Below are 17470 nucleotides of genomic sequence, written 5' to 3'. Positions count from 1 at the left end.
TCCCCCCCCCCCCCCCGTGCCTCCAAATGTGGCCTTATTTGGAAATCGGTTCCTTGCAGATGTGGTTAGTTAGCCTGACTGGGTGCCCTTTGAAGTGGAGGAGGAGAGATGCAGAATAGAGACACAGGGAGAAGGCCGTGGGCCACGGAGGTAGACATGGGAGACACACGTGGATAGGCCAGGGACTGCCGGGAACCAGCAGAAGCGGAAGAGGCAGGAAGGAGCCTCCCTGAGCACCTTTGGTAGGAGCACGGCCCTGCGGACACCCTGAGTTTGGACTTCTGGCCTCCAGAATGGAGAGATAATAATACACTTACGTCTCTCTCTTCCCCTCCCTCCCTTCCTCCCTTCCTTCTTTCCTTCCAGTGTTTTATTAGTTTCAGGTGTACAACATAGTGATTCGAAAGGCTTCCCTGACCAGGAATTGAAACATTCCTGCTGCTTTAAGCTGCCCAGGTTGTGGTGCTTTGTTATAGCAGCTATGGGAAACGATACCAGAGAAGGCTCAGGCTTTGGGGCAGGGAGGGGGGGCGGTGCTTATTGTGTGTGGCCGGCCGGCAGGCAGGCCACTGGCTGGAGCTCCTAGATGTGGCCTGGCAGAGGCTGCGTGGGGCCCTTGGTGTTGATCAGGAAGGGTCATCCCGGGGACAGTGAGTGCGGAATGTTCGCTTGCTCTTGCCCCGCCCTCCGGCCTGCCCTTGGCTTTAACCTTCCTCTCCCCAGGGGAGCCCCGTGGGAACCAGAAGAGTGCTCACCCTGACCTGCCTGGTCACCAGGCTGCTGAAGGAAAAGAAAGGTCTGGGTAGCAAGAGCCTCATTTGCTCTCAGTGTTTGAAGAGACGAGAACCCAGACCCTTGGCGACACTAACTCCAGCAAGAAGCTTCCTTGGGGGTTTAACTGCCTAAAAGGATTTCTCCCTAGGGGTGGGGATTTCCAGAGAGGGGGGGCCCTTTGGGAGGGAGAGAGCCACCTCTCACCGGGAGAATGTGGCCCACGTGTCTGAGGGTCAGTGGGCTAGGACACTTGGGGATACAAACCGGCAAGCCTGCTCCCAGGGGAGACATAGGATTTCTAGAACATCCTACCATAGATCGGCCTGGATATTCTTTCCCTGTGGCATTCCAAGCTCTGAAGTCCTAACTGAGGGTAATGGATGGGTTTGCTCTAGAGGCTTTGGGAGTTTGTACCGTTCATGGAGCGGGGAGAAGTCTTCTTCCTTTTCCCTTGTGACTCAGACTCTGGAAGCCTCTTCTCGTTGGGGTTGTTTGGCCTCTGCAGTCCTGAACTCAGAAACTAAGAGTTGATCTCATGTAACTTTCGTGGAACCAGCTGACCTTTGTCCCCCGATGACGGGGACAGTGAATCCCTCCCTGCATCCCCTACCCCCACCCTACCATGATACCAGAGCACCCAGAGTGATGGGAAACACAGGGCTGGGCTGGGTGCAGATGGCCTCGAGGAGCTTGAACCTTACCCCAGTCCTTCCCAAGGTCTCCATCGAGATCTGTGCTCTGGGACCCAGCCTGACGTCAGAGTCCTCAGCTGGTACTCACTGGGAGGCCATGCCTTATAGGAGCAATGAGGGGGAATGAATGAGCGATCCCAGGAATGCTGGGTCTCAGGGCAAGGGCAAGACGTGGGCATAATGCATTAGAAACGTCAAGGAGAGAAGAAAGTCGTAGCTGGGTGGAACCCCATGTGAAAGACCAGGGCGAGGGGTACAGAGACCTTGGTTTAAGTCCAGCTTTTGCTCATTAGGCGGCTTCCAGCTGGCTCTTTTAGCTGTCTGTGCCTCAGTCACCTCTGCTGTGAAATGGATGGATTGGGCTAGTTAATTTCCAAGGTTTCTTCAGCACTACAAATCTCTAACGTGAAAATAATCAAAACAAGAATGAGGTTTGGCGCCACCAATGTAAGGACCCAGGAGTGGAGCACATGTGCTGTGAACTTGGTAAAGTCCTCTGGGAGAGAAGCTGGAGAGATCTGGCATCTTGTCTGGATAGCGGTTTTGCGGGAAGGGTCTATGGGCCGGAGTATGCAGGGCAACTCACGGGGCACAATATTTGTTATTGCTGCTCTAGCCTCTGCCCTTGGTTTGACCTTCCTCCATAACCTTCCCTGAGCAGACTTGGGGGGAAACAGCTTCTCGGTCTTCTGGAGGTAAGATCTGCTCAGGACACCTCACCGCCAAGCAGGTGTGGGGCAGGCCTGGCTCTGTCATTGGGGCCGCCTGTGGTCGTGCAGACCCTTCAAAGCTGTGAAAACATTAGCTCTGATTTCAGCCGAGCGGGACAAGCTGAGTGCCATTCTCTCTCTCTGTCTCTGTGGTGCAGTCAAAGCTACTTTCTCAAGGCCTGAGTCATTCCTAAAGGGGCTTATCGCCCTGTGCTCGCTTATTCCAAGGACGACGAGGGCGGTCTGTCACGGTGGTGGCCTCTCTGGTTGTGTTGCCGCTTCTGAGAGCTGAGAAGGAAGGGCCCTTAGTTGCTCCTCCTGCAGACAGCGCCTCTCACCCGTCCTCGCACACAGCACACAGAGTGGGCTTCGGCACCCCCTGAGCGTGCATTTGTGCTGGGGGTGACGTGTGGGGTCACTCCTTCAGTGGTGGGGCAAAGGGATCTGGGAGGCAGGGGAGAGAGAGGAAGCTATGCATTCCTTCGGAGGTTTCTGGGTGAGGGGCGCCAGGGTGGCTCAGTCAGTTAAGTGTCTGACTTCGGCTCAGGTCATGATCTTATAGTTCATGAGTTTCGGCTCCGCGTCGGGCTCTGTGCTGACAGCTCAGCCTGCTTCAGATTCTGTGTCTCCCTCTCTCTCTCTGCCCCTCCCTCCCTCCCACTCTGTCTGTCTCTCTCAAAAATAAATAAACATTAGAAAAAAGAAAGAAGTTTCTGGGTGAGTCAGGGCTGACTGGAAGTGGAGGTCGGTCATCACAGGAGTCAACGTGGGGCTCAGCAGGGCGAGATCTGGACTCCAGGAGTGTTGACAGCTGAGGCCCATTCCTGTCCCCGGGCCAGCTGGAACCTTATGGAAAGAGTCAGGCTACCCCCAACATGCCCACAACTCCTTGTCCAGGCTGCTTCTGGCCGCATAAAGGGGATAAAGAGCCCCGGGCAGAAAGACCACTGACCTACCCCCCCCCCCCCCCCCACCGAAACAGCGGGTAGGAAGGATTAGAGTGAAGGTGAGCCAGCTTGGCTCCTGTCCAAAGCTTGTTCTGTTTTGGCCCACTCAGCGAACTTGGGATTTGGCCTGGCATCTTTGTTCTTCTAGGAAATGAGCATTATTATCTCTAACATTGTAGAATGCTTTTAAACGTTATCTGATGCTTAAAATACTTTGAAAGGGTTGGCAAAGGAGGTATTATTACCTGCATTTTATGGACCAGTGGAGTTGGTGCGGGGGCAGGGGGGAGGTGTTGAGGAGCAAGGTCACACTGCTGGTTAGTGAGACACTGTAGAGCTGTCCTGACTTCTGACCGCATCCAGAAGCCAGTCTGGCTCTGGGTCTCGTGGCAAAGGGAAGCCCCGAGATGTGGTTCTGGTCCAGGCTGGGAAGGCATCACGTCCATTTTCCAAGCTTGAGAATTAAGCAGACTTCCCCTCACTTCCCCCCCGCCTTGGGGTTGAGGTGGGTCTGATGTCATTGTTACCCCCACATCCAAGCCTCTGGTGGTTCTGATCTGATCTCAAGGCATCCGTCTGACTGTGACCTCGGGGAGCCACATTGCTTTGGCTCTTAGCGGGTGTCTCCATGCCTGGTGACCAGAAATCCAGCCATAGCCCTCCCAGAGGCCAGCCTCTGGATTGCAGGGGGATTCCATGTCATTGGGTGGGGAGGTGGGGGGGTGGAGGAAGCCAGCCACCTGTCTCAGGATCCAGCCTCCATCTCTCCCTCCTTCCTTCCCTCTCCTGCCCAGCTCAGTCCCTCTGAATGGAGGAAGTATAGTCCAGTGACTCCTACAAGGATTTCTATTCACTTCAGGAAGGGCTGATCTCTGGGAAAACTGGATTTTCCACAGGGTATCCTGTTGGTAATTAAGTCACACTGAGGGGTTAGGACTTTGATGGTTTACTTCTTCCAAACTCATTTGCCTTTCAAATGTGAGTGCTCATCCACATCCATGAATCCTCTGGGCATCAGCAACAAGAATGGTTGTGGGATTGTGGGTGATTTCTCTCTGTACCCCCCGAAGCAAGAATTCCCAGGAATTAAGGATGGGGAAGGGGGATGGAGTTCTTCTGTCAATTCTCTGGACTTTGTGGGTTAAAAGCAATGGTCTTGAAGTCTTAATCCTTTTTAAAGGGAGAAGGAAGAGGGTACAGTGAACAGTTGCTTATCCTGAGGCTGGCTCACCCCCTGTCCTTTCTGGGAATTGGTGTCCTGGTGCTGGGAAAGCCCATGGACTCAGAGTTGGTGGAGTTCTGGGCTTCTAGAACCAGCCCACTGCTAATTGGTTTAACCAGACCTGTGACCTTGGAGCAGTCACTCCTCAGAGTTTCAGGCTCTGGATCACAGTGAAATCAAATGGCTTGGTCTGTGAGGGGGTCCCTTTGGACTCCCAGTCCCATGGTGTCCTTGTCATTGTGTGCTGTCTCCTGGGTGAATCGTTTTGGGGCCAGAGTCCAGCCAGGGACTAGCTGTCCTGGTGGGATTAACCTTGACTTCAGGAGCTTGGCCAGGAGGCCAAAGAAACCTTCCAAAGATGGCTGCCTCACTCACTGCACCCTGGTCCCCTTGTCCGGGGTGGAAGAGGTAAAGGCTAACAGAATGGCGAGAGAGAGGGCCTCAGGGTTCTGGGAGGATGTGGACACTTTCTTCTAGGGTCCTTCTCAGTGTTGGCATCTGCAAAGCTGTCTGAAGACTCATCCAAGAAGCGAAGGAACAAAGGGCCCTGAGTGGTGAGCGTTTGCTCTGTAAATAAGGTCAAGAAAAAAATGTCTAAGACACCAAAAGAGGCTGCCGACCATTGGCCTGTCCAGGAGCGTTCAGAGACAAGACCTAGGACACAGAAGGGGTCGGTGTGCTGCTCTGACTCCGTTTCTGAAGGGTGCACTTGAGGCACGGCTGATGAGCTGTCTGAGTGTTGGGGTGAAGGACAGCCTGGTGAAAGACGTGGGACCATCTGGATGCAAGACTGGTATTCCTGACTCCTGGGTACAGATGTGTCCAGGGTTAGAACTGGAAAGTGATTGTCCCCCTGGGGCTTTATTACTGATGACTCATCTGCATAATTGTGTATGAGTGACAGTCAAAGGTATTTTACCTGTGTGTGACTTTGTGGACTCAGTAGTTTCAGTTGGATGAGAAGACGTGGAGGATAACCTTGGCTAGTCCTTAGAAATGTGTGCTGAGGAGTCTTGGACAGGTGGGATTGAGTTTACCTTCTATTCCGTGGAGGCACTGAATACATTCAGCACCTCGAGGTGGGTTCAAAACAGGTCAACTAAGCAGCATCTCGGGTTCTGACCTGCCGATCTCCAGCTTCAGCTTCAACACAGACTCCCTGATGCCTGGCACGGACGGTTGTCACACGTTAGTGCTTGTTAGAATCACCTTCTGAAACACGCAGATTCATGCTGACCCAAACCTCAGAGGTTGGGCGTCTGTGCTTGGAAAGCCCTGCAGCTCTTGGATACCACCCGCATGTGGCCCGGGAGCTCTGCTCTGTTTCTTGGCCCAAGTTCTAGCCCATCCCTGGAATGCTTGTTGGGCAAACAACTGGACTTTCCCGTGTCTGCTTTAAGAACATGAAACTCCTTTGGGAAGCGTGAAGTTCTGCGTGAAGGAAAGACACCACCCAGCTCCGTGCTGGGCACACGATGGTCAGCAAAGTCAGCAGATGCCACAGTGGGGGATCCTTGGGCTGTTGGGGAAAATGATCAAGAGGAGGCTAGTGGAAATTTTAGGGACAAGGTGAGAGAGGCAGAAGCAGTGGCTGTCACCCCCCCTCCTTAGGTAGTGGGAATGAATAGCTCCCAAGAGGAGCTGCTGGCAGGAAGTAAAGGGGTGGCTGAACCCCAGTTCCTTTATCTTCCTGCACCCCCTAACCAAGTCCATGGAACTCTAGCTTTCATGGGACATGGTTTGTAAGCTACATGGGAGCAGAACAAACTCTAGACTGAGGGCCATGAACCTGGGCTCTGTCCCAACCCTACCTTTGACCTTGGGAAAGTCTCTCAAGCTCCCTGGCCAGAGCTTCCCCCTCTGCGGTTGGACGCAGCAAGGCCCTTGGTGACTCCACAGTTTTGAGTCCATGTGGAAAGTGCTTTGCAAAGGGTTAGGAACTGGGAACAATCAAGTGTTTGGTTGGTAGTAGAAAGAGGAATTGAGCCTGGGGTCCCTGCTGGGACTGTGGAGGGGGCAAGCCACCGAAAGGCCGACCACAAAGATGGCAGAGGTGGTGTCGGGAGAGAAAGCAGAGCCGGTTTATGCCATGCTCTGCCCGGAGTGTGAGTGGGGCTCGGGCCTCAGGCTGTCCAGCACGCGGGCCTTCCCGTGATCTCTGGGGTGGAGCTGGGGGCTTGCTATTCGTGTACTCTGACGTAAGCACCCGGGCCTGTCCAGGGGCAGGGCGGCTGCCTTGGCAGCTGCGCCTACAGTACAGTACTGCGTGTCCTGGGGTGGACCAAGACTCATCTTACCGGGCTCAACTCATTCAGGGTATCCTGGGTCCTCTGTGCCCTCCCCCACCTCCTCCAGGGGCCATTGGGGGCTCCAGCTAGATGCTGGAGAGATCAGGGAAGAAGGGAAGACACTGGATTTGATTTCATGGAATTACACTGAATTTAATCAGAGGCTCTTGAAGCCTTTGACTGCCTCCCAGAGGAGAGATCAGGCCCAATGGCACAGCTGCTTCCTGGGGATTGGGCTCTGGGGGCCCGATGGCATAGCTTGTTTCACGGAGGGACTTTCTGTCAGAGATGTTATTTTTAGCCTGGAAAAGAAGGTCACAGGGCATGAAGGCATCACCCTTGGTCTCTTTTGCTCCAAATTGCTTAGCAGGTCATTGACGGCTTGACATTAAATCGTAAAACCCAGGAAGGGTGTGGATATAAATGTGTATACACACACGCACATACCTGAATTCCTGTCCGGGTCCCAGGAGTGCAGTGAAGTTCGTGGTAAGCCCCCAAAATCTGGGGTCCTCATTTCCCTTGGGATTATGTAACCCTTTTACTCTCACCAGGGACAGAAGGTATTTTATTAGAAATTAGAAACTTATTAGAAATTTATTAGAGAATATTAGAAACACCTCAAGTGGTCAGACCCAGAGTATATTCCACCCACCATCCCCACCATCACCATTATCTCCACCATCACCATCATCACTGTCACCACCATCATCATCATCACCAACACCATCACCACCATCACCATCCCCGCCATCATCATCATCAACAGTAGAAGGCAAAAGGGACCTGTGGAAAGGGCTGGATTCACCAGAGGAGGAGCCTGGATTGCTGCTGTTCCAAAGGCACAGGCCAAGCCTTGGGTGACTCATCCAAATTGGAAGCCCCCCGTGGGCACACGAGTCAGGAGGGCCAGGAGCAGAAGCCTTGGGTTTAGGATTATTTGGTTTATCGGTGGTTTGCAGCTTTGGCTGCATGTTAGAATTACCAAGAAATTTTTTTATTAAAGTTCTGATGCTGGGGATACATCCTAATTCAGTCAGAACTTCTGAGGAGAGAGGAGGAATGGCACAAGAACTGGGTGATTCCAATGTCCAGCCAGTGCCCAGAACCAGCGGTTCAGACGCAGTTTTATCAGGTGGTGTAGACTAGTGCTTCTGGAAACCAATTGCCTGGGCATCTTGTGAAAATGCAGATTCTGATTCAGTGGGTCTGGGCCAGGGTCCCAGAGCCTGCATGTCTCCCTAGCTCCCAGGTGATGCCGGTGTTGCAGGTGCCTGGACCACACTCCGAGGCGCGGTACCCGGCTCCAGGGCCAGGCAGTCTCCTCTGAAGCTCTGTGGTTAAACGGCCTCAGCCAGTTACCAGCTGCGTGTTGGGCAAAGCATTCAGTGTCTCAGATTTCAGTCCTCTCAGCTGTAACACGGGGATAAGCGTAAGACTTGTCTTACAGAAGCAAGTGACATTAAATACATTGAGTAAGATCAGTTCATGTTTTATTTATATAAAGTGCTTAAGCATTGCCTGGCGCTCTGAATAATTCTGCACATGTATCTCATATGAAATATATTACATGTGCCTTGCTGCTGAGAAGGACTGTCAGTCTCTTTGGGTTAAACCAAGTTCCCACCATAGATTTCTCTCCAGGGAGTCGAGGGGTCGGAGATGCAGCAAAGAATCAGGACATATAGGTATTCTGGAGGCAATGAAGGAAAATTTTAGTGAGTAACCTCCAGTTCTCCCTCTCTGAGGGACCAGAAATTCTTATTGTACCCGGATGTCACCACAGACCTCTCCATAGCACTTTCTGTGGGCCAGGCAGTGTCCCAGGCTTGGGGAACACAGGGAGGATTAAGCTTTGGCTCCCATAGTTCAGGAGCGGAGAGAAGGCATGTGCAGGGAGGGGTGCGAAGGGATTCTCCTGTGCACCCCTAAACATAGTTGGCGTGGAAGGCCTGGATGAGGAGTAGGTAATTCTGGGTTCCAGTCACCCAGATGGTAATCGGGGAGGTCGGCTGAGGTCATGAACGTCAAAGTGTCCTATCAGTGTAAGTGGTTCCTTTATAATTAAAGGCGTCTGAATTTCCTCCTTCTGAATTTGATAACAGGTTGCCACTGTGGGGATTAATGTGAAAATATTTGTTCCTCGACCCTGGAGACTGCCCCAGCTTTCAGGAAACAGGATGGGTGGGTACTCAGAGGCGAAAGAGGGACCCCAAGAAGTGGCTTTTCTTTGTGGGATGTAGAGATGGGAGTACCAGGCTGTCCCCAGCAGAGGTGGGATGCTGCTTCCTTCAGAAAGCATCTCTGTGAGTCAAGGGAGCCCTGGGGCTGTCTCACCTACCCCAAGGCAAGGGGCCAGTGGCCCTTTATCTCTCTATGCTTGCAGAGTCCCCCTTCTTACACAGGTCCTGACCTGAGTGGGAGGGGTCAGAAGGAATAGGCCCAGTCCTTTCTTCTGACCCCATTTTGCACATGAATCACACTTTACTCCTGAGAGAGGTCTCCCACACTTAGAAGGCCCCTACCTCCCTCTCTCCTGCTGCCTCTGTGCTCTCAGCTCTCCTGGTAAAGCCATCAGTCCTAAGAAGGGGATCCCCTCGGGAAGGGGTTGGCTAAGGCCGCTGGGAAGCTCTTGGCCCTGCCTGTTTTGGATATCTCCTCCTCCTCCTCGGGCCACATCCCCTGTAATCTAAGGTAGCAAGGCTAGCAAATGCCTGCCCTGAAGGGGACAGAGTTGGATGTGTGACTTAATAAGGCTGAGAGCCACAAGTAATCCCCTAAGTACTTGCCGTGTAACCTAAGATGATCTGGCCCGCATACACCTGTTTTCACTCCTTTGCTGATAGCAGTATAAAAAGCATGCTGGTTAATGACTCTAGGAACTGACAGGGGCGGAATGTCCATGCATCTGTCCTATCTTGGAAAGGTCTCCTGGTGAGCCTGGCTGCACGTGCCTGCTGCAAGGTTGAGGAAGGCCTGGAAGGGATCTGAGTTTCCCTCCCTGAAGCCATCAGGACCCAGCTGAGGCTCGAAGAGTCAGGGCCAGCGTGGGGCCCTCAGGGTGGCTCAGCCATTCACTCCTCCAGGGGTGGACAGTGGTGAGAGCTGCCTTCCACATCTTGGGAGGGAGGCAGAGAAACACTCACTCTGCTCGCCTCCAAGGGCAGTTACGAAGAGCAGGAAGGTGCGTCGCCGCACGCCCCGGTCCCCGCCTCACTCCTGGAGGACAGGAGCTAGGTTGCCTTAGAGTCTTTAGAGAAGCAGAGTCAGTGCCAACCCCGTGAAACTGACCAATGGTGTTCTAATCATTTAGAACTGCAAGTTTCCGCCTCGGGTGGCACAGAAGATGTTGGCAATTTGTTGGAGAATCATTTCTCTGCTGGAGATGCAAGTCTAGAGGAGAAGGAAAGGGCGCTTTATGCGGAGGCCGCCCCTCGAGAGAAGACCCTGCTCCTTCACTCCCCGGATGGCAGGGAGGCTGAGGGCTCGGAGCAGACAGCCGCCGGGGCCCCCGCTGCTGCTGCTGCTGCTGCCGCCACCGGCCCGGGCTCTGGTCCCGAAGCCAGCCTCTCCAATGCCTCAGCCTCAAAGTCAGCTGCCCCCGGGGACCCTGCGGGGCCTGGGCAGGAAGAAGCAGGCCCACCAGGAGGGGAGGATGGGCCTGAGGAAGAGCTGGATTTGGGAGAGGGCCCAGGACAGGAGGGGGTTCCTGGGGAGGCCGAAGGACAGACTGGGAGTAGCATGGTCCCTGAAGAGGCCAAAGAAGTCGTAGGCAACCACGCCGAGCAGGGGGCAGCAGTAGGGACCGCACAGCTTGAAGGCTCGGGGGGCATAGAGGTCAAGGAGGCCCATGCCCCAGAGACACAGCAGGAGGACAGTCCAGGGCCTGATCAGGAGCCAAAGGTGCCAGACGGAACCTTGGACCTGGACACAGAAACTGAGGAGGGGGCTGAGGACCACGGGGAGCCCACCCTCACCCTGGCCTCGGAGACCGGCAGTGCACAGAGCTTTGAGGCGGGGGACACCCAGGAGGCCCAGCGCCCTGAGGCCCAGGCACCAGGGCTAACTGAGGAGGGCCTGGATGTCTCCTCTGAAGAGGAGAGTGGTGACCACAGCGGAGATGAGGAAGGAGAAGGCGCTGTGTCCGAAGAATCCGAGGAGGACAGTGGTGACGGGGCTAGTTCAGAAGAAGAAGAGGAAGAAAAAGAAGAAGAACAAGAACAAGAAGAACAAGAAGAATGGGGCACCCTGGAGGAAGCTGGGGAACCCCAGGAAGCAGCAGCAACTGCAAGCCCTGGGGACGAGGGGACCCAACTGATCTCAGAGGAATCAAATACAGGGCCTGAGGGGGACGAGACAGAGGAACCCGACGAGGGGCCTCAGGGTAGGGGGTTCCCGGAATTGGCAGACCTATGTGTGGTGGGACAGGGCGCAGCAGGGGAACCCCCCAGTCAGCTCCGGGTTTGCCGGATGGAGGCTTGGCCCACCAGGTACCTGCGGGCTGCTCCTTAGCCACTAAGCCCTGTTCAGAGGGACCAGTGGGAGGCTGCACAGTGGAGGGGCCAAAGGAACCTGGTCACTTGGGAGTTAGGCCCTCAGGAGCCTCCCTGCACTTAAACGGGGACCAGTGCAGGTCCCCTGAAGGACAGGTGATGTAGTGGCAGGATTTGAGGCCCTGTCGCAGCAAGCTGGTGGAGAGAGGTGCAGGTAGGGTGTGGTTGGGAGGCCCCTGGGGTCTCCCCTTGAAGGCTAGGCCAGGTCCGGTGGGGTGAACAGAGACCAGGGTCAGGATGGTGATAAGAAATCTCAGGCCGGGGGTGACACTGATGTCGCACGGATGCTCACCTGGAAAAGCAGCAGCCTCCCCACTCAGCATGGGGAGTGGGGAGCAGGGGAGGGAGGCGTAGCACAGCCCACAAGTCGCATGGGAAGATGCTGGCCTGGACGAGAGCCCAGCTGGCTTTCAGGGTGGAGGCATGGGGCTCGGCCCTCGCTTTCCAGCATGGCTTCCCCACAGTTTGCCCTGTGGGATTTAGTTTCCGCGCTGCTTGTTGGGTGCTCACACACTCTCTAAGCCAGCAGGCGCTCCCCCCCCCCCCCCCCCCCCCGCTTTTCCCGTCTCCCCTCTGTGCTGCCCAGGCTGATCCCTGCGGAGAATCCCACTCCCGAGCTGCTGCGTGAGGCACATGGATGCTTCTCTGCTCCCTTCCCTTGTGGAACCCGTCTCCCTGTGCCCCTCACGCCCATGTCCATCCCACCCAGCACAAAGGCTGTGATATCAGAGGCCCATGGCATGGGCATCCCTCCCTGGGAGCCTGCAGGCAGTCATGGGCATCTCCCGCTTGGGCGAGAAGCAACGGTGCCCCCTACCCACCCCCGCCCCCAGGACTCCCAGGCAGAGCTGTTCCTGCCCATGCCCCACCAAAGCCTGTGTGAGGCTGATAAAATTCTCATTTCATCAGGGCAGTTATTTGCTTAGAGCCCAGCCCTGACTTCCAGTGCTCTTAGGGTGACAGGCAGACTCCTATAAACCACTCCTGTCTCCTGTCCTCGTCTTCACCCAATTCAGTCCTCACAGTGGGCTCTTGGGGAGGTTTTCCGATGCCCCCTCTGAGACCTCATAGGCACCCTTCTTAGCCCCTCACAGCTTCTGGGCTCTTTCCTGCCGTAGCCACATCACAGACTATAATTATTACCTTAGCTTTCGAGAGGATTTCTCCCTGTGTCCCCACCGGACCCCTGGAAAACTCCCCTAGGGCAGGGGCTTTGTTTTGGGCACCACCGCATCCCCAGCATGAAGCTCAGTGCCTGACCCTTGGTCGGTGCTCAGTCAGTATTTGTGGAAAGTCCCTCCTAGAGCCAGAACCCTGTTCAGTTGAACTTGGCGAGCCTTCCCGCAGCACTTTCTTGTGCCCTTTCTAGTCTTCCAGGGGCTTAGAGCCCAGCTCCTAGCTTCGCCCTAACTCTGCTCTCTGCTTCTCTCCCCAGAAGAGGTGGAGGATGTGAGTGAAGAAGTCCCGATGAGGGACCGCTCCCACATCGAGAAAACTCTGATGCTGAATGAGGACAAGCCTGTTGATGATTACTCTGGTAACCAGAGGAAGGATCTGGAGCTGGGGCTGGGCAGCTACATAACCAGTGGCCAGGCAGAGCCTCAGGGGCTGGGCTTCGAGGCCGGTGGCTACCCAGGCCTGAGAGCCCTGGACATGGGGGGCTTCATGGAAGAGGCTCTGAGAGCAGCATCCAAGGCTGGGGTGGGGGCTGTGGATTGGCAGGGAGGAGAAAAGGCGATCCACACAGAGGGGCCACTGCAAGGGTAGGGGACCGATCCCAGTGTTGTCGTCTGGTGCCCTGTGCCAGTCTTCATGCTGTGGCCGGGGAGGCTTGTGATTTTTACAGTTTTTGAGGCTCTTTTATTTCTGGGATTCCATCCTCATAGTAACCCAAGACTTTCAGTGGGGCTTACTGCCTCCTACTAACTGATGAGCTAGCTGGGGCTCAGAGCAGCCACGGTTTGCACAGGGCACATGGTTGGACGGGAGCAGAGGGAGGGGAGGGTCAGGTTTTCTAGACCCAGCTTCTCCTTCTGTGCCTCACATCATGTGGGCTCCCAGTTTTGCCCTGGAGGGAGAAGAAGATTAGGTTAAAACAATTCCAGGAGGTTCTGAGGGTGGGAGGTGAATGCCTTTTGGTTAAAGATTTCTGAGGGTTGGGATGTGGACCAGGCCCCTCCAGGGATGCTAATAGATGGCATGGTGAGGCTGCCAGTGGGGTCCCTGCTCCCCACCAGCCTGGGGAGGAGCTGCCCTGGGGAGTGAGCCGAACCCTCTCCCTTCTCCCTCTCCCTTCACCCTTGTCTGCTCCCAGTGGTGCTGCAGCGGCTTCGAAAGATCTACCATTCGTCCATCAAGCCCTTGGAGCAGTCCTACAAATACAACGAGCTTCGGCAGCACGAGATCACAGGTACCCCTCGTGTCTGATGCCCATCCACACTCCCCATGCCCTCTGGCGCTGTGTGAGTGGTGGGCATGAGGACACGGGGAGCTGAGCTCTTCTGAATTCTCTGATGCCCTGGCCACAAGATCATCCTTCGCCTGCAAGATCGCCCTAACCTGCACAGGGTTTTGTGGAGATCACTTCTGTTGCAAGCGTTCACGCTTTAGTGGCACGGATGTGGTTTCCAAGGACAGCGATGCCCGTTTCCATCCCTCCCTTGCCGAAGGGCCCACGACAGCTCCCTGACTGCTAGGGGATCATGTGTTAAGCCCCCTAATTGGCCTGCAATCCTTCCCTTCTCCTTATGGCTTCTTCAGTTGGTTTTCCTTGTGTCTAGATTCTTTAAAAAAATTTTTTTTAACGTTTATTTATTTTTGAGAGACAGAGAGAGATAGAGCATGAGTGGGGCGGGGGCAGAGAGAGAGGGAGACAGAATCCACAGCAGGCTCCAAGCTCTGAGCTGACAGTACAGAGCCCAACATGGGGCATGAACCCACGAACTGTGAGGTCATGACCTGAGCTGAAGTCGGTCGCTTAACTGACTGAGCCACCCAGGCACCCCTAGATTCTTTTAAACATCGATTTTCAGAACAATAAACACAAGGTATACTTGTCCCTGTAAAAAATGAATAACCAAATAGTGAAAAACAAGTACAAATGGGAAAATAAAAATCTCTGGGGCGCCTGGGTGTCTTAGCCGGTTAAGTGTCCCACTTCAGCTCAGATCATCATCTCACAGTTTGTGAGCTCGAGCCCCGCATCACGCTGTCTGCTGCCAGCACAGAGCCCGCTTGGGATCCTCTGTCTCTCTCTCTGCTCCTCCCCCCTTCTCAAAAATAAATAAATAAATAAATATGAGAAACAAAAATCCCTTTCTTTATTTCTAGTTTCTCCACTTCACTTGCAGACACTCCCACTGTTACAGTTTCCTACAGATACTTCCAGACCAGACATTTGCTCTGTGCATGAGCACATACAAGTGTGTCCTTCTCTGTTAGTTTGACACGATGGTATCACATCACACAGTCGTGTGTGTGCAGCCCCACTTTTCTCTTGAGCCTCTGCACGCACCACACAAGATGGGCACTGTTCTACTGAGGGACAACGGGGTGTTTGCCATGTTCCATTTTTGTTGTTTTTAATTATTACTTTTTAATTTCTTTTTTGAGGGAGAGAGAATGTGAGCAGGGCATACAGAGGGAGGAAGAAGGAAAGAGAGAATTTCAAGCGGGCTCCATGTCTAGTGTGGAGCTCTACGCGGGGCTCAATTTCACGACCCTGAGATCATGACCTGAGCCGAAATCGAGCAGGATGCTCAATAGACTGAACCGTCCAGGTGCCCCGCCATTTTACAAACGTTACAAACACTACTATAATCGTTACCTATTCCACGCAAATATATCTGTGGGAAATATTTTAAAAAGTGGAACGCGAGTTAAGCATTCCCTAAGAGTTGTCCCTAAGTTGCCTTAGGTGGTACCAGGCTGAGGCCACAGTAAGGTGTATGAGAGCCCTTGTCCTCCCGCAGCCACACCCTTTTGGGGGAGTCAATCCTCTGAAAGTTTTCACAGTGGTGTTTCCATAGTATCTCATGTGATGTGCCTGATGGCTATAAAGTGGGTTGGGTATTTAGGATGTACATTATTCCTGCTTCAGGAACAGGAATAATGGGACCTGGTGCCCAGAGAGATGCTGGGTACCCAGGATCACACGGCTGGAACCAGGAGCCGGGACTGTCTCCTTCTCCCAGAGAAGGCTGTTTCGTGACTCCCCGACTGCCTCTTGCAAGCCTAAGAGCAGACCATCCTCTCGGGCTTCACAGGGGCTGTGTGAGGTGGCGGTCTCCCGTGGCTCTCCCGTCCTCTGCGCTTGACTTGTCCCGCAGCCCCAGACCCAGCGGCTTGGCCCATGAGGCTGCTGGCCGGCAGGGGAAGGGCGCTCTGCAGGGAGGGCGTTCCGGGCTCCGGATGCCACTTTCTGGGCTTGGCTTCTCTCTCCTCACCTCCCCCAGTGCTGGGGACTCCACCGCAGTGCCTTGGGGCCGCCTCTGAGTCTCACCTGTGGGCTCCTGCAGATGCCAGTAACGCCCCCTGCTGCAGACAGCCGAAACAGCAGCCCCCAGAGAGCCCGCTGCTTGGTCTCCTGGGCCTGGGTCTCCTGGGCCTGCTTGGTCTCCTGGGCTCTCGGCCAGGAGCTGGAAGGTCCAGTTCCCTTTCTGACTCCTGGGCCTGGGCAAAAGACACTTTGTGTAGGATCTCTGTGGCTATAACTGGGGACTCCTGCCACCCCTCAGCCTGCCTCTCCCTCCCTGTCCTCAAGCCAGGGGTTGACATCCAGAGACGTGAGCATGTATTTGCAGGCAGGGAGGAATGGGGCAGGGCCATGGTATCAATTTCAGGCAATTATACGTGTGCCTGCCACTTACGAGACGCCGTTGTGGTCTTCTGGGACTTAGTTTCACCTTACAGAAAGAAAACCAGCACAGTAAGAAGTGAGGTGCTGAACAAGGGGAATACTGTACTCCTGTTTGTATATAAAAAAAGAGGAATGTGATATCTGCTAATATTGCTTCTTCCGTATGCATTAAAATACCTGAAAGGTGGGGCACCAGGGTGGCTCAGTCCGTTAAGTGTCTGACTTCAACTCAGGTCATGATCTCACGGTTCGTGGGTTCAAACCCCACGTCGGGGTCTATGCTGACAGTTCAGAGCCTGGAGCCTGCTTCAGATTCTGTGTCTCCCTCTCTCTCTGCCCTCTCTGCCAGGTGTCATGGCCTAGGCAGATTGGGGACAGGTATACTTCTGATTTTTTTTTTTAATTAAAAAAATTTTTTTTAGAGAGAGAGAGTGTGTGTGTGAGTAGGGGAGAGGGGCAGAGGGAGAGAGAGAATCCCAAGCAGGCTCCACGCTCAGCGCAGAGCCCAATGCCGGGATCACGACCTGAGCCAAAATCTAGAGTTGGATGCCCAACCAATTGAGCCACCCAGGCGCCCCTATACTTCTGATTTTTGAAGCAAGAAATTAAATACTGTACATCAAAACAGAAAAAAAAAAAGAAAAAAAAAAAAAAGAGTTCCTACCGTTTGGGGCCTCTGTGCCAGGCTCAGGGAGACAAAGAGGTCTGGAGAATTTGAGGTATAAACTAGGCAGGGCTGGCCCTCTGTGCCGTGGCTCAGAGACGAGCTGCAAGAATGGAGAGCTATAAGGCAGTGGCCAGTGACCACATCCCTTCTGCCCCCCTGGTTTTGGAAGCTCTGGAGGAATCTGCCTTCTCTTCCTAGGGACCCCAACTGGCAGGGCCCAGGCAGTGTGTGCTTCCCGACACTGCCGAGAACCCAAGAATTGCCTACTCAGTGCTTGGTCTTGGGACCTGGCAAATATTTCGTGGTCTCTAGAGGCTAATTTGAGACTGGCCTTGAGCCCAGTGTTGGACCGATCCTGAGGTAGGATGTCAGGGGGCCCCCGTCCAGGCTGTCTAAGATCGTGTGAGTCTCTTTCCTGTCTCTCTGTTTTTTCTGTTACCAATCCAGATAGCAGAGTTTTAACCCCTCGCCGTGGGGTAGCTCTTTTCTCCCCTTCTTAGGAAGGGGATGTAAATCCAGATGTAAACCAGGAGGCCTCACCCAGAGTGAGCTCTGAGTCAGTATTTGTTAATGTCACTTAGCTCCTGCCTCTGGTGCCGCTGTGCAAAGGATCTGTGTAAGGCCAGCATCGTGTCTTCTGGTTTTAACTGGGTGATTGCACTTACATAGCGAGAGGCGAGCCGCCGATTGCCACCCCTGTCTTGTCCAATGTGGAAATCTGTAACTCACTCAGATGGACTGTGTGATGCGGTGTGACGC

The 17470-nt window shown here is 54.2% G+C and overlaps 1 protein-coding gene across 2 annotated transcripts in view; it reads left to right on the top strand.

Annotated features, from left to right (window-relative positions):
• SRL (sarcalumenin) overlaps nucleotides 1-17470 on the top strand; it is a 46634-nt gene that overhangs the window by 23489 nt on the left and 5675 nt on the right. The window contains exons 2-4 of one of the 2 annotated variants that reach the window (XM_049637420.1): nucleotides 9947-11017; nucleotides 12622-12723; nucleotides 13501-13596. In XM_049637420.1, coding sequence (XP_049493377.1) covers nucleotides 9947-11017; nucleotides 12622-12723; nucleotides 13501-13596 — 1269 coding nt within the window. The remainder of the gene's footprint in view (nucleotides 1-9946; nucleotides 11018-12621; nucleotides 12724-13500; nucleotides 13597-17470) is intronic. The other variant, XM_049637421.1, reaches the window with a different exon arrangement.

Source organism: Panthera uncia, chromosome E1 (assembly GCF_023721935.1).
Source record: "Panthera uncia isolate 11264 chromosome E1, Puncia_PCG_1.0, whole genome shotgun sequence".
NCBI classification, from domain to species: Eukaryota; Metazoa; Chordata; class Mammalia; order Carnivora; family Felidae; genus Panthera; species Panthera uncia.
The sequence above is the reverse complement of the archived record's forward strand: the minus strand, read 5'-3'. Positions and strand labels throughout refer to the sequence as shown.